Below are 14136 nucleotides of genomic sequence, written 5' to 3'. Positions count from 1 at the left end.
CAGAAATGAAATTTTCTCCTCTCTAATTCGGCCCCCTTAAATATCAAACAAGGCAATAAAGCACAATTTTCTCTATGCTCCCGTCGTCGACATTCATTTTTCCCTGCATGTTCTGCATAGGTGGCGGCTCTGCATCCCCGCCTCGCTCCAATCATTTCAATCCACATTACTTCCGGAAAGTGGAGGCATTCTCGGGATTTTATGATTGCGCACGATATTAGCTATTTGTTATTTTCACAGCCGGTTTAAATCTACAAATGTCAAATTCAATCGCCTGTTTCAAATTGAATGATGCAGCCGCGTATGTTCCCTAATATGCAGTCGGACATGATTGGACGGGGAAAAAACAGTGACGGTGGCTTTTCAGCTTGGAAATTGGCAGTAATGAGGGGAAAGATCCGAACTGACCTGACTGGAAAATAAAATCAATGTGCAAAGTTGGCGAGGTCGCGTGAGTTACCGGAATAAAATACAAATTTCACCGGATTGTATGTATGTATAGGGTGCCATAAATAAAAATGTGAAGTTTATGAACTCTTCGGGGCGCACAGAATAGAGCTATTTGCCGCAAAGTGCATCTAATTAACAGCTTGTTGCCCGAAGCGATTTTCATGTTTTCGTAATGAGTTCATGCTTCTCCATCTTTTTCCTTTTACACCCAAATCTCAAAAACAAGTTTTTAGGCACTCTTACCTAATGAAAAAGGTAATTTTACGTACTCCCAAACGGACGAAAAGTAACTCTTTTTCGGACGCACTTTTTAGGACGCACTTTTTAGGACGCACTTTTTGGGACGCACTTTTTCGGACGCTTTTTTTTATTTTACACCCAAATCTCAAAAACAAGGTTTATTTGCGATTTTATAGTCAGTTACTACTGCTGTAAAACGCACTTTTCAATTTGTACTAATTATAAATTAGAAATTCTGAGATTCTTCAGTTAATGAAATGGTTTGAGAACATCCATGAAAACCCCACATTTCAACACTATTAATTCCGAAGACGCCAAAATCATTTCTGTTTAAGGGTCGCGACGTTGCAGTTTCATTCCCTTCTCTGTACATACAGAGAGCAAGTCCGTCGTTTTAACAACCGGTTTCTTTTTTTCAGGATAGGCAGTAAAGCGTCGAGATCGCACGTATTTGCTTTATGACACCTGTTTGCTGCCATCGAGACAGTTTCCAACTGCACTCTTTTTTACAGTTGTTTCCGAATACGTTCCGGCTAAAAAGGATACTTTTACGTCCTTCCGCTTTTATTTTTTCCTGAATAAAATTCAATAAATTAATATCCGCATCGTTACCCGTTTTACTACCGCCTCTTATTTTGCTGCAAGAAATCTAATAAACACACTTTTATGACGTCAGTTCGTATTCAATTGACCGTGTTTATGTTGCAAATGTACCTACATACTCGCGCTTTTATTTTTTATGGTGGTGCAGGAGCGTAATAAATAATGTAGGCCGCGATACAGGAAATTTCATGGCGTCGGACTATCACTTAATATAATCACGATGGAGTATAAGATCAGAGAAGAGCTTGGAGACTGCGAGTGTATTCAATCACTTAAGAGAAGTCTCTCCGGATCCGCTGTGAAAGATCCAAAGACTGATAATGATAAATACCTCAAGGAAAGAACAGCAGGACAAACATTCAATTATACTTTGTCATTTATTCGGAGTTCTTGCCGAGGATTTGAATGTGTGCTGCTGATGTTTGGATTTTCATTTCAAACAATGGAAATCTTCCGCAATCAGTTTCGAATAGTACGCACAAGGATTAGTTATTGATTCAGCTCTTTATGCGTTTAATGACTGTCGATACCCAAATGGAACGAAAATATTTAGGAAAGGAAGAAACGGGAAAGTTTTATATTCGGATCTGTCATGTGTTTATCAATTCAAAACCTCACACGACGCGGTCGTTAGTAATAAAAAAATGGAGTCCCGGAATTTCTAAAGAAGAGGAAAGCGCAAAAGCGTTTTACGAAGACTTTCTTCTAATTTCCAGAATCGTACATTTTTTATTAACCGACAGTCTAATTATTAGATTATTTACCTATAAATTGTATTCTTCGGACAGTGATTACTGTTTGCTTTGGACAAACTGGAATAATCATTTATTTATAAGTAATTCAATAAAACTAGGAAATAATAACAATTTGAAGAGGGTCGGTGTGTTTTCGTTTGTTTAAAAAGGGTAAATATTTGAAGAAGTACAAAAACTGACCCAGACGGGATCAATAGAATTCAATTCGAAGGTTTAAAGCCTAAAATAGAACAGAATTTGTAAAATATACATTCCATGATTTGTTCACCGATGGGGTATTGACAATAACACTAATAAATTGTAAATCGATTTTTACATATTCCTTATAGTTCTATTATGAATGAAATTGAGCTGATCCTAAATATTTATTATTTATTAATCGCATAGTTTTTCTTTCAATAAATGTTCTTCACTTCTGTGCAACTCCGAGCAAGTTCTAAATTAATAATAAGTTAGAAGGGAACATAAGTAAGAATTAATCTTTAATGAAAATGTCTTCTATCCATGAGATTATTAGTTCTACCTGCAGTACTGCCATCATCTGTACCGGAACATTAATTATAGCCTTAATTACATTTCCCTCCGAACTGTTAAAGACGATTAGGTACAGCATTTGCAGCATGATAGTCTCGTAAGTTTCGGTTAAAATTCATCACCGAAACAATATCAGAATCTAAACTGGGGTCACATCCAATTAGAAGAAACCGTACAAGCTAAAAAGTTGCGCGATAATAACTCACGAAACACATGTTTTCCTGAATTTTCCACCGCCAAGCGAAATAAATGGAAGAAAGAAAGATATTTAAGACGCCGCCCGGAAAAGATGAAATATGCAACTAACAAGGTGCCAGTAACGAGCGAGTGTCGCGAAGGCCCGGAGTTTTTAGTTTTGCTCGTAACGCGAGCACTATTACAGTACGTGAGAGGGTGAAAGTCAGCGAGCTTTGGACCGGAAGTCCTGCAGAGCTTTGTTCGTTCGCTAATCTGTGTCGCTCTGGTTTGCTCGCAGCCAGTCATTAACACACTCCATTAAATTACTGCACCCGGGAAATAAACCGGCGGTGTTATTAAGAACTTGCTGGATGCATATTTCATTACTCGCTGAATTTATTGTGGAGAGGTTTTTTATCAGTAATTTGGAAAATAATAGGATCTTTTTTTGCAGAAAATCCCAAATTCAGCCATCCGATCACCAATGTCACGGTGGCGGTCGGCAGGGAGGCCATACTAGCTTGTCTCGTCGAGGATCTAGGAGGATACAAGGTTTGCTAATTTATTCTAATTTCACTTCGTTATGACAAATGTCATATCTTATGTTAGGAAGGCAGATATGTCAAATATTATGGTAGCAATTTAGTATTAAAAATTTGTAGTCAATTTTTGGACTTGCAGGATTCTTTCGGTCATAACTTTGAGTCAACCCAAAATTACTTTGCCTCTTTGGCGAAGACATTCGTATTCATTCGTGTGCACTAAACTTTCGTAATGAATAGCTTGCCTTTACACGCCTGTACCAAATTTCAGACGTTCGCATTAGTTGATGAACAGAATCTGTTAATTCTACCAAAAATGAACCAAGATCTTCTCTTTTTCATCATGTCACTGTCGATTTCCCCGCTAAACGTACTTTTCCGTGTGATCGCGTTTAATTTAATTTATTTAAAATGCCGGTCGAATGCATCTGTGTGAAAACACAAGAGAAAATTGGTTTTCCGCAGTCGATACAATGCAGTGAGTCGATTATTGAAGACTGATTCTCACGTGTTTGTTGGAATTTAAATCTACGTTACGAGAACCGATGAAATCGTTTTTGATTGTATCAGACGGCGCTATTAAAGTCAATTTCTGCTAAAAATAAGCGGTATCGATCTGTTAATTATTTAAAAAAAAAACACAACACGAGTACCTTTTTTAAGGAAGAAAAATCGTTTTTTAAATGTTTCTTTAAAGATTTGCATTTCAGATTACACTAACGATATTCCGCAATTAATAAATCCTGCGTGGCTATTTCAGGACGACCTTGTGACATCGTTTGTTTCAGACATGGAAAGTTGTGTTCAGTTGAATAAGCTCAATGACCGCCGCTGCGGTTCATTTCCTAAGCTCACTTCACTACTGTCAAATAATATGTGTTGGAAATTTATCGCGTCTTTCTAAGAGCTTTGTACATACAACGGAACGGATTTAACTTGTGAAATGTAATTGGAGTCCTGCATATAAATTATAGTTTAGGTTAAAACTAACTTTTTGTAACATTGGCCAATTTATGTTCATCCCGCTAGCTGATAACTGGTGAAGAACAAATCGTATTTTATTTCTAACTGGGAAACGAAACTATGATGACGCCTAATACTTATACCGTGCCATCAACAATTATTTAGATCAAAGAAGATTTTGGACGTATGTCCACAGATGCCCTGAACGCATGGAAGTATTCTTGGTTGCATATCCTGTTCTAATTTAAATTTGGTATTTTTAGCCGAAACTCGGCCTAAAAAGGCAACAGCGCCTTATTCTCCGTTATTGAAAACACCATTACAAAAGTAAGAGGCAATGATGAATTTTTTATGTTCTGAAGTAAAATCCGTTTTTGCGTTAAAATTTGATTTGTTTGACGCTGAGTTAGCAAAGATACGAAAAATTAAACACTGTCAAAGTCACAGCCGCCCCTTACCTAAGTAATTGTTGATCGCACTTAATTATATCACTTAATTGTGAACGCACCACGGATTGTAGATCACGGATCAGCTCTTTAACTCTAAACTCCCTTTTTGCCTTGTTTGTGTTTTAAATCTGCACACTGACGACGAGTGGTGCGTTCACAATCGACTCTTCAACGCCAACTTTGAGGATAAATTTAAATGAACATCCGATATATTTTTCTACATCAGAAGGACGAACTTTTTCTTTTTGAGAAAATCAAGGTTTTTGCTGATTCTAACCCTTGGTTTGATATAAAGTTGAAAGTCCTCTTTCTTATCCTTATGAAAATATAATAATTATTACTATGAATGGCTTTACGAGACAATTTTAAAAATGTGACGTTTGAACTTTTACCTTCAACTATTCTACTCGTGGCCACATGTAGGGAGAAATTTGTTGTTAGGATGTCAATAATGTACGTTAAGTTAATACTCCACTTTCCCGGAAGTTATCATCATTCATTAATGGCGTTTTGATTTCACAAGACCGCAGCAAATCGACAACGTCACTCTAACTGAACAACCTTACCCCCATTAATTTTACAAACAAAATAAAATATTACTGGATTGTTTTCTTACATGATTATTATTATTTTGAAATGAAAACAATCTATTACTGACTTACAAAAATTAATTTTTAACAATTCATTGATTTAGCTTACTTAATTCTCGTTTATATTAATTTTTTAGGCAGATCCATTAGAGGCAATTCTTTTACATTTGGAGAAATGGAAAAATTATTAGCTGTATACTTATTCTGGATGTTTTCAAACAAAATATATAAGTTTATTCTGCTGATGTTTTTAAGAAGCATAGAGATTTGAGATTTGAATTCATTTTTCATTTACAAAGAAAGGTGCTATTAGGTTTAGATTTTTTATGAAAAAATTTTCAGAATGTACTATTGGAACTGAAAACGATCCGAATTTTGCTGAATTATATTCTATTAAATTTATTGTTTTTTACATTACTTGGATAATGTTAATTTTTAATTTTTTTCGTAAATTACTTGTTTGATCTACATTTTTTTTTAGCAGATATGAGATATACTGTGGAGTTTTACTTCGTTTCAACACTTTCAAACATTTTATTTTTTGTATTCCAAAACTATCACTTTCTTGATTTTTTAGTTGTATTTTTAATTTTTCATTACTTCTTCATCGCTCTTCTTGTTTTTTCATAAATGATTTTATACTTTTTTCTCATGTATGTACTGTACAGGAAGTGTCTTCATGTTTTAAAGCAGCTAGGTTTGTGCGATTTTACAAACAAAAGAATTGGAACCTTCACTGTTCCATTGCATGTTTACACATGAATGCAGTTTGTTTACCCAATGACTATCATAACCACAGAACTAGTACAGAGTCATTATAAATAATTGTCCCATCGTAGTTGGCGTTGAAAACCTACCAAAAACCTACACAAATTTTGGATGTGCCGCCTCCCTCGCAACGTTAGGCAAACTAGTAGACAGAATTCCACTATAAGGTTCTCGATGATAAATAAGGTAGCGACAACTCATTGTTCATTTTTGAGATTCCAAATTAAAAGAGAGGACATTATCGACAAATGCCGTGAGTGTGACAAAGACAGAAGTATACACAATTTTACGGGATGTTTGTATAGTGTCGAACAGAAAAACTTGCATAGACTTCAAATTAAGTGAGATGGAAATATTGGCGCAACCGTTGTCGTTACCTTTTATAATCGAGAACCTTATTCTACTACCGCCTGTAGCGCCACCTATCGGGGATACTAGTCTCACTTATGTCATGAAGCTTGCGGCACATTCAACTGCGTCACCAACGCCTACTGCGATGAGACAATAATTTATAATGACCCTGTACTTTCACTACATACATTTTGTAAATACACTATCATTCATTTATTCACCAAAGCAACTAGCTGCCAAGTCCTTAATTCTAAACTGCTTGACAAAATGTTTTTCTTATCTATTAACTGTGACATTCTTGCCCCTGCAGTAATTCGCGCATCCAACCAAAAACTGTTCAAGGTAGGAGCCTCTTGTACCAATTTCTTTATAGGTAGTCTACATTCTACAGGATTCAAGTGGTCGGGAGTATTGAGTTCAATGTTAAATAGCTTAATGGGGAAGCTGTCTAACAAGAAAATAGCATGAATTCACACCAATAGCATGAGCATGAGCGGAATGTTACGATATTCGTAGTACATGTATAGATAATTATTACCTTGTTGGTTTCAAGCACAATTACTGTAGTAGACTTTGCAGACATGGCAGAAGCAAATCAATTTTTTTCTTTAACAAATTACATTCTAAATGAATCTCTAAAATTATAAGTCAGATAGTACTTGGTTATTATAAATCAATTAAGTCAATTAAATCTAATCTTTTACATTTTGACAATTTGCAAAAGAACCATTCAGTTGTGTCAGCAGTGGCCGCTGGAGCAAATGTACCTAAAATTTCGAACGCCGTCAACAGTTGTACCTTTAAGAATACCATGTGTAAGGTCTAGATGATATAAGAACTTTTTGTAGCCATCACCAATACAAATGACATATAACATACAGTGCGGATATAAATAGCCCCTCTCCTTCTAATTTTCGAACAGGGCAAAATAGAGATATCGCACCTACAAAAAGTACTTCATCAGTTTTCTAACTTCCAGTCACATGACCTATGACCTCCCTTGTTGTTGTCCTGTCGGTACGATTTGATTCAGTCTTTATCCAAGATCTACAGGGTATTTCACGCGTGATAATGAGCCCGACGAAATTGAAAATGTAATCCACAATACATTTGCAAAGCTAACCTGGATATAGACGTGAACAATATCCAGGTTAACTTTGCAAATGTATTGTGGGTTGCATTTTCAATTCCGTCGGGCTCATTATCACTCGTGAAACACCCTGTATATTTTGCTTAGTTCAAAAATTAGAAAGAGGGGGGAAGGGACTAACTATTTACAATTCTACATTATACGTATTTACAGACTGTCTATAAAAGAATGTAGGATCGCAGATGGCTCCAGAATTTGAATTAGCCAACTCGTTTAAATTTATGAAATACTAATCGCAAACCATCAAATATTCACAAGCTGTCAACATAAAGTCAACTTAACCTCATTTCCGCTTTCGAAGTCTTGTTCTGTTGTTTCTTGCGCTACTGATCTGTTATTCTTAAAAGAAAGCTTTTTCCAAAGCTAGATAATTTCCGGTTTAGAGCAAAATGGAGGACACTTCGAGCCATTTCTTTAATTTTCATTGCTACTTTTTTAACTGAGTCACTTCTTAAGTGTACAATAAATACGTAATTTGTTGAGAGGGTTGAGACGCATCAATAATGCATTTTATTATTTTATTTTCATATCACTTTCTTTGCAAAACACCTATTTTGTCAAGCAGACAACCAGCAAAACCAATTGGTTCTGAGGGTTGCATATGTAGATTATACCAACACTATTCGATTTCTGGTGAAAGAGTCGGCAAAGTTTCAACGCCTACTACGATCCCACATTCATTTATTGACAATCACATTATGATGTTTTCATGGTTGTATTTTATTATTTAATTTTAATATCAATATTTTAGTGTATTTAATTTGACATCTTCGAGCAAGATCATTACTCGACAGGTGCAATTATAACTGCTTATTAGACATTCGGCAAACTAATGGGGCGTTCTAGTTGAATCGGCTTTAATCGAAATTCGGATTTGGTATGCTCAGGCAAAGGTTGCTATCCATAAATAATTGATACCTTGGGCTTTTTTATGGGTAAACATGTACATTATCAAGTTCAATATTGTATTAGAAATTATAGCTACCTAAACGGACAGTCTTTAATGTATGAGTCGGTTTTAATGATTGATGATATTGATCTAGTTGCAAAGCTTTTTGAAAAAGTAAATCATTCACTACATTATGGGAACATAAGTGTTTTTTTTTTATCGTTGAACAGTGGCAGAACGTTCCACAGGGAGGGGCTCTCAAACTTCACAAGCACAAAATCATGACATATTAATGTTATATTGTTTGATCGAAACACGCCGACTCGCACACGTAGTGTAAATGACTAATGACTAGAAAACAATTTGTTCTGTTTCAGTTGCACTCCCACGTCGTCGAGACACTTCTCTTTGTCGGGTCGGTAAATTAATATTCTTGCGTAGACCGAGTTATGGTAATGAGATTGTTGGAGACAGACGTGCTAATGAGGGTGACACATTCCAAGCGACTGTCACAGTTTTACGGCCGATCATTTAAACAACACGTCAAAAATTGCCGGCTTAATTTTATTAGATTAATGAAATTTTCATTAATTTCAGCCGTTCCGGCCCCGACCGAATCCGACACTGACAAATACCACAACAAAAATTAGTTTGTACAATTACCAAATTGCATGATGAGAACGAGACGAACACAAAACGACCCCTAATTGAATTTTCCCCGCGAAATTGTATCAGTTCACGGTGATAATAATAATTATTGTGTAATTCGGGTGATGACGAGGTGGTCCACAAAAACAGACCGTCGGATAATTTTTCGACGACACTTAACACCGAACTGGTCGGCTAAACCGTCATTAGCACCGAAATAAATTAGTTTTGACGTGGTGGCAGCTCGCGTTTTTGCAGACGTTCTTTGCACCCTTATATCTGAATTTTTTCCCTTTGTATTTCCTTTAGCGTGTCTTATTTGATTTCACGTTGTCATCCTGGAACAATAGGGATCGATCATGCGATGGAGATACCTCGGACGGTGATGGGGGATTTGATAAATTCGCCTACCACCGGCCAGGGGTTAATAAAGACGTCCACGTCTCTTCTCTTTAAACTCCGACAGTTTACTCCCTCACCTGACGCAACTCCAATCCCCACTCTAATTACGTTTTTTCCCTGTTTATCGCACAATTCTAATTATGACGACGTCATAAATCCCGCATTAACGAATCATGCAGCTTTCGCGCGCCTACTCTTCGGGAGCGTCCTCCTATCAGGTATATTCGTAATGTAATTTCAAAACCCGGATTTGCAGAGCTGCATTAAACGGAGGCCCGAAGGGATTAAAAGGTGTGGCGACCTAAACTTACGTCCAAACCAAGTTAGCTAAGTTAGTTTAACACCGCCATTGGAGCAAGATGCTCCACAACCCCAATTTTGAGAAAAATGGACCAGGGCAATAAAAAATACTGAAACTCACGTCAGCAACCGCGATCCGATATTACTTCAGCTACCTGGAAGGCCGCCAATAAAGCACAACAAAATGGCCAGGCGACATTTTGCATTTTGTAACGACCCTCGTTACACACTGAGTCACGTTTGGTCCGCTTTACTCCCCATAACGTGGAGGGTAATTTTCGTCTAGTTATGTCAGGGTAATAGCAGAAGAGACAAGTTCACGGTTGCGGAATCATTTACCTCGTTCCAGAGCTTTCGGGTTCTACCGGGTCACCGTCTTCTGCCCTGTCTCTTTTTCCACTTCACTGTTATTGTATCTGACATGATATTATTGGCATTGTAATGACGATATGAGCTGACATTTATGTAGTGACCCATTTTTGTGTTCTGTGTGAAAATCATTATGTTTATTCCGTCACAAAGCAATGAGCGGCACTGGAAATCCCATTGTAATGAATTCGTGTGTGTATGTTTGGACAATACGATTTCCTTTGTGCATATTTGTGGAGGCGTATTACGATTAAAAATTTATGCACACATAATTAACGGGGGAAACGACACAAAATACAAATTTACCAAGTGGTGAACGCCGAATAATTCAATTCGGTTTAATATTGGCGGCGGTTTTTACAATTGCCCATCCAGGAAACCACGAAATTTTAATCAGAGCCTCCATTTAATCACATCTGAAAGTGTGCAGGACATCATTTAGCTAAGTGTGGGTGTGCTGATAAACCTACGTCGTAAACACAATGTTTAACCAAAAAGTCCATTATTTAGAATGAAATGAAAACAATGGTGTAATGTGATAGGGGTGTTTTTTTGATCTCCAAGGCATAAAGTAAGGTTAATTTTTAAATTGGTTTCAGGCAAAACGATGTACTCTAAATTTGCGCTTTTCACGTAAATATAAAACACGATTATCTGTTTGATGCCAGTGAAACATTCGATTCTGATAATTCAAAAAATACACCCGAATGAAACAAAGTTAGTGCAGTTGTAGGCAAGCGATTGTTTTGCACAAATAGAGCAACAACGGCGAAAATAATTTTCAAAACGCTTATCCCGCTGATCCATTTATTATTTATTGTCAACTGTGTCGTTATAATTGAATAATTCGTTTCTGTTTCAATCGCGAACATAGTTGTGTTAATCACTTTAAAAATTCATTATAAAATGATATAAATTGTGCGTTGCAGTTTTATGCAATTGAACAGGCTGCATTGCACCCATCTGTGATCGCAACGTCTGTTCCAGGTGGCATGGCTGCGCGTGGATACACAGACCATCCTCACCATCCACAGTCACGTGATCACTAAGAACCACCGGATCGGGGTGACCCACAGCGAGCACAAGACATGGTATCTGCACATAAAAGAGGTCCGGGAGTCGGACCGGGGCTGGTACATGTGTCAAATCAACACCGATCCGATGAAGAGCCAAGTGGGATATCTGGATGTGGTCGGTAAGTCGGAAGGGAAAAGAGAGGGTGTGCTTAAGACCGCACGAGAGAAGTGAAAACTTCAATGACGCTCGTAATTGATTTTTTCAGTGATATACAGGTGTCCTCGAAATGCAAATCGCTGATTGGTGCATAGAGGTTAAATACAAAAAACAGTGAGACGGGCTTAATACAACACGAAATACGTACAAGAGTTCAACAGCTTGTTTTACATAATGTTGAAAAGAGATAGCAATATAACAGCTGTTTTGGTTCCTGGTCTGGCAGCAATAGTGAGCAAACGTGTTTAGTAAAAAAGTGCAGACATTACTAACGTAAACAGCGACGAGTGAGTGAGTAGTGACAAACAGAAGACAGCGGGCAAGAAAGAGAGGGCATGCCGAAATCGCCGAGAGTAAGGAAATAAAGCAGCAATAGACAAAGAGAAGAGGTAGGACGTCTGAAGAAGGCACGAATCTTTTCAGAAAGAGTTTCAGAACGGCAAGATGCCCAAGTAGAAGGGAAGAAAGAAATAAAAGCAAGGAAATAGATAAGGAAATGAAAACAATGATTAGAGAGATGAGAGAGGATACGGGGGGAATAAGAGAGGATAAACAAAGTATGTACTAAGAAAGGAATTAGCGGCAGTGAGAGAGGAGAAGGGGAAGCTACGGAAAAAATTAGCGGCAGTGAAAGAGGAGATGAGAGTAAGACAAGAAAAATGGCAGGCGAAGGAGGCAGATTGGATGAAAAGGATGAAAATGATAGAGGAAAAGATGGAACAAAGAGAAAAGAAGGAGAGGACGAATAATACCGGAATAGGGGGAATAAGAGGAAATATAGAGATGACGTGGAAAAACAGTTAGAAAGGGAGATAGTGGTGAAAGTGAACGTAAAGCAAGCATTTAAAATAAATGAAGATAAAGAGATGAAGAGAAAGAAAGTTGGGAGCAGAAGAAGAACATTATGCTAAATAAGAGTTAGTTCAAGGAAAGAGAAGGTGAGAGGATGTATATAGATGACCATTTGACAAACGAAGAAAGGAAAACACGAAAGAATTTAAGAGAGATGCCTAGAGAAAGAGGTAGAGGGAAAAGGGTGAAAATAGGATACAGGAAGATACAGATAAACGACGAATGGTAGATATGGGTTGAGAGAGAGGAGAAACTAAAAAAAAAAATAGAAAAAAGGGGAGAAGAAGAGAAGACGAACCGGCGAGAAAAGTTATAAAGAGAAGGCGAATAAAAAGGTACATGGACAAAGAAAACGGAAACCGGAAAAGAAACACAAAGGGGAATGTCGCTACCGAAAGAGTACAAATGGGAAGGTCAAGTGGCAAAAAGAGAAAAGAAAAAAGAAAGAGCTACCAGGGGATTAATAACAAGGGTGAAATTGGGGATTTAAAAAAAGCGCCAAGAAAAAGGATAGAAAGAAGAGTTCATATAGGCAATAAATGGTGGAAAATAATGACAATATACAGTAAAGAGATGAAGATAACAAGAAGACGTGTCAAAGACGCAATGAAAGAAAACAGGGAAGATCGTATACTATTGGGAGGGGACTTCAACGGGAGAATAGGAAAAAAAGGAGCAAGAAATTGGGAAGAGGAGAGGGGGCATGGGAAAACAAAATCCAAAGACAAGGTGGAAAATGCAGAGGGGAAGAAATTGATGGAATGGATTGAAGAAAATGTATGGGAGGTATTAAACGGGTACAAACAAGGGGACAAAGAAGGGTAATGGACCTATATAGGTAGCAGGGGGGAAACAGTGATAGATTATGGAATAGTGAACGAAGAAGGATGGGAAAGAGTAGAAGAATTCAGAAAAGGAGAGACAGAGAGTAGAGTCGGACCATCTCGAAATAGCTTTGAGGAAGCGAAGAAGAGGAAAAGAATTGCTGTTTTATGTTTAAGGAAAGTGTAATCAGTAATCGGGAAGTCCGTAGGGCAAAATAAAGTATTCTATCTATCTATAACAACTGTTCTGCGAATTAATTGATCCATCGGACTATAATTATTCAAAAAGGACTATATTATAATACGAGTAATTTGTTTATTTTCCGCTTCACATTTTGCTAAATAAATTTCTCCAATACAAGGTCATTCACGAGAGGGGTATTTCTGAATTTCTTTTTACCGCAACCCATTATACACATTCCAACAATATCTTGATTTCAAATTTTGAAAGTAATTATAACTGAATCCACGATGGCTCTTAGTCCTGCCTCTTTGACGTTAAAGGAAAAAATCTTTGTCAATTCAAAAAATTTGTTTTTACAATAATGATGAAAAAACTGACATGCTCCTCATTTATGGAGAGTGTGAAAAGAATTCTGTCGCCGCTGCGGATGTTTACAAGCCGATGGTAGACATTTCGAACACCTTTTACATTAACTTAATTTGTTAATTTATTTGTTAATTTTTGATTAAATACAGGTTATCTGCCAATCTGACATTTCTGACAAATCTACCCAACTTACTTTGATTTCTAATTTAAAAGAAATAACATTTGATTTAGTAGTTACTGCCATTGGTATTGTTGGTTGCAGCAAAATAAATTCAGAAGTACCCCTCCAGTGAATAGGTAACTCTGTAGATGATTTATTGAAGCCACATGGTTGAGAATTACTAAATACTAAATCCATCTGTGAACTTACAATATTTGTCATGTCTTTATCGTTACTCCTGCAGCTCTGCACCTAGATCGCTGAAACTTTGCAACACAATGAAACCAAAACCACAATAAAAATTTGAAAATGATGCTCAGCGGCACATCTGACCCTT

At 37.1% G+C, this 14136-nt stretch overlaps 1 protein-coding gene across 2 annotated transcripts in view; it reads left to right on the top strand.

Annotated features, from left to right (window-relative positions):
• LOC138135320 (neurotrimin-like) overlaps positions 1 to 14136 on the top strand; it is a 75468-nt gene that overhangs the window by 26503 nt on the left and 34829 nt on the right. For both annotated transcript variants that reach the window (XM_069054013.1, XM_069054012.1), the window contains exons 2-3: positions 3214 to 3311; positions 11168 to 11375. In XM_069054013.1, the coding sequence (XP_068910114.1) occupies positions 3214 to 3311; positions 11168 to 11375 (306 nt within the window). The remainder of the gene's footprint in view (positions 1 to 3213; positions 3312 to 11167; positions 11376 to 14136) is intronic.

Source organism: Tenebrio molitor, chromosome 7 (genome assembly GCF_963966145.1).
Source record: "Tenebrio molitor chromosome 7, icTenMoli1.1, whole genome shotgun sequence".
Classification (NCBI taxonomy): Eukaryota; Metazoa; Arthropoda; class Insecta; order Coleoptera; family Tenebrionidae; genus Tenebrio; species Tenebrio molitor.
This window is presented reverse-complemented; position numbering and strand designations above follow the sequence as displayed.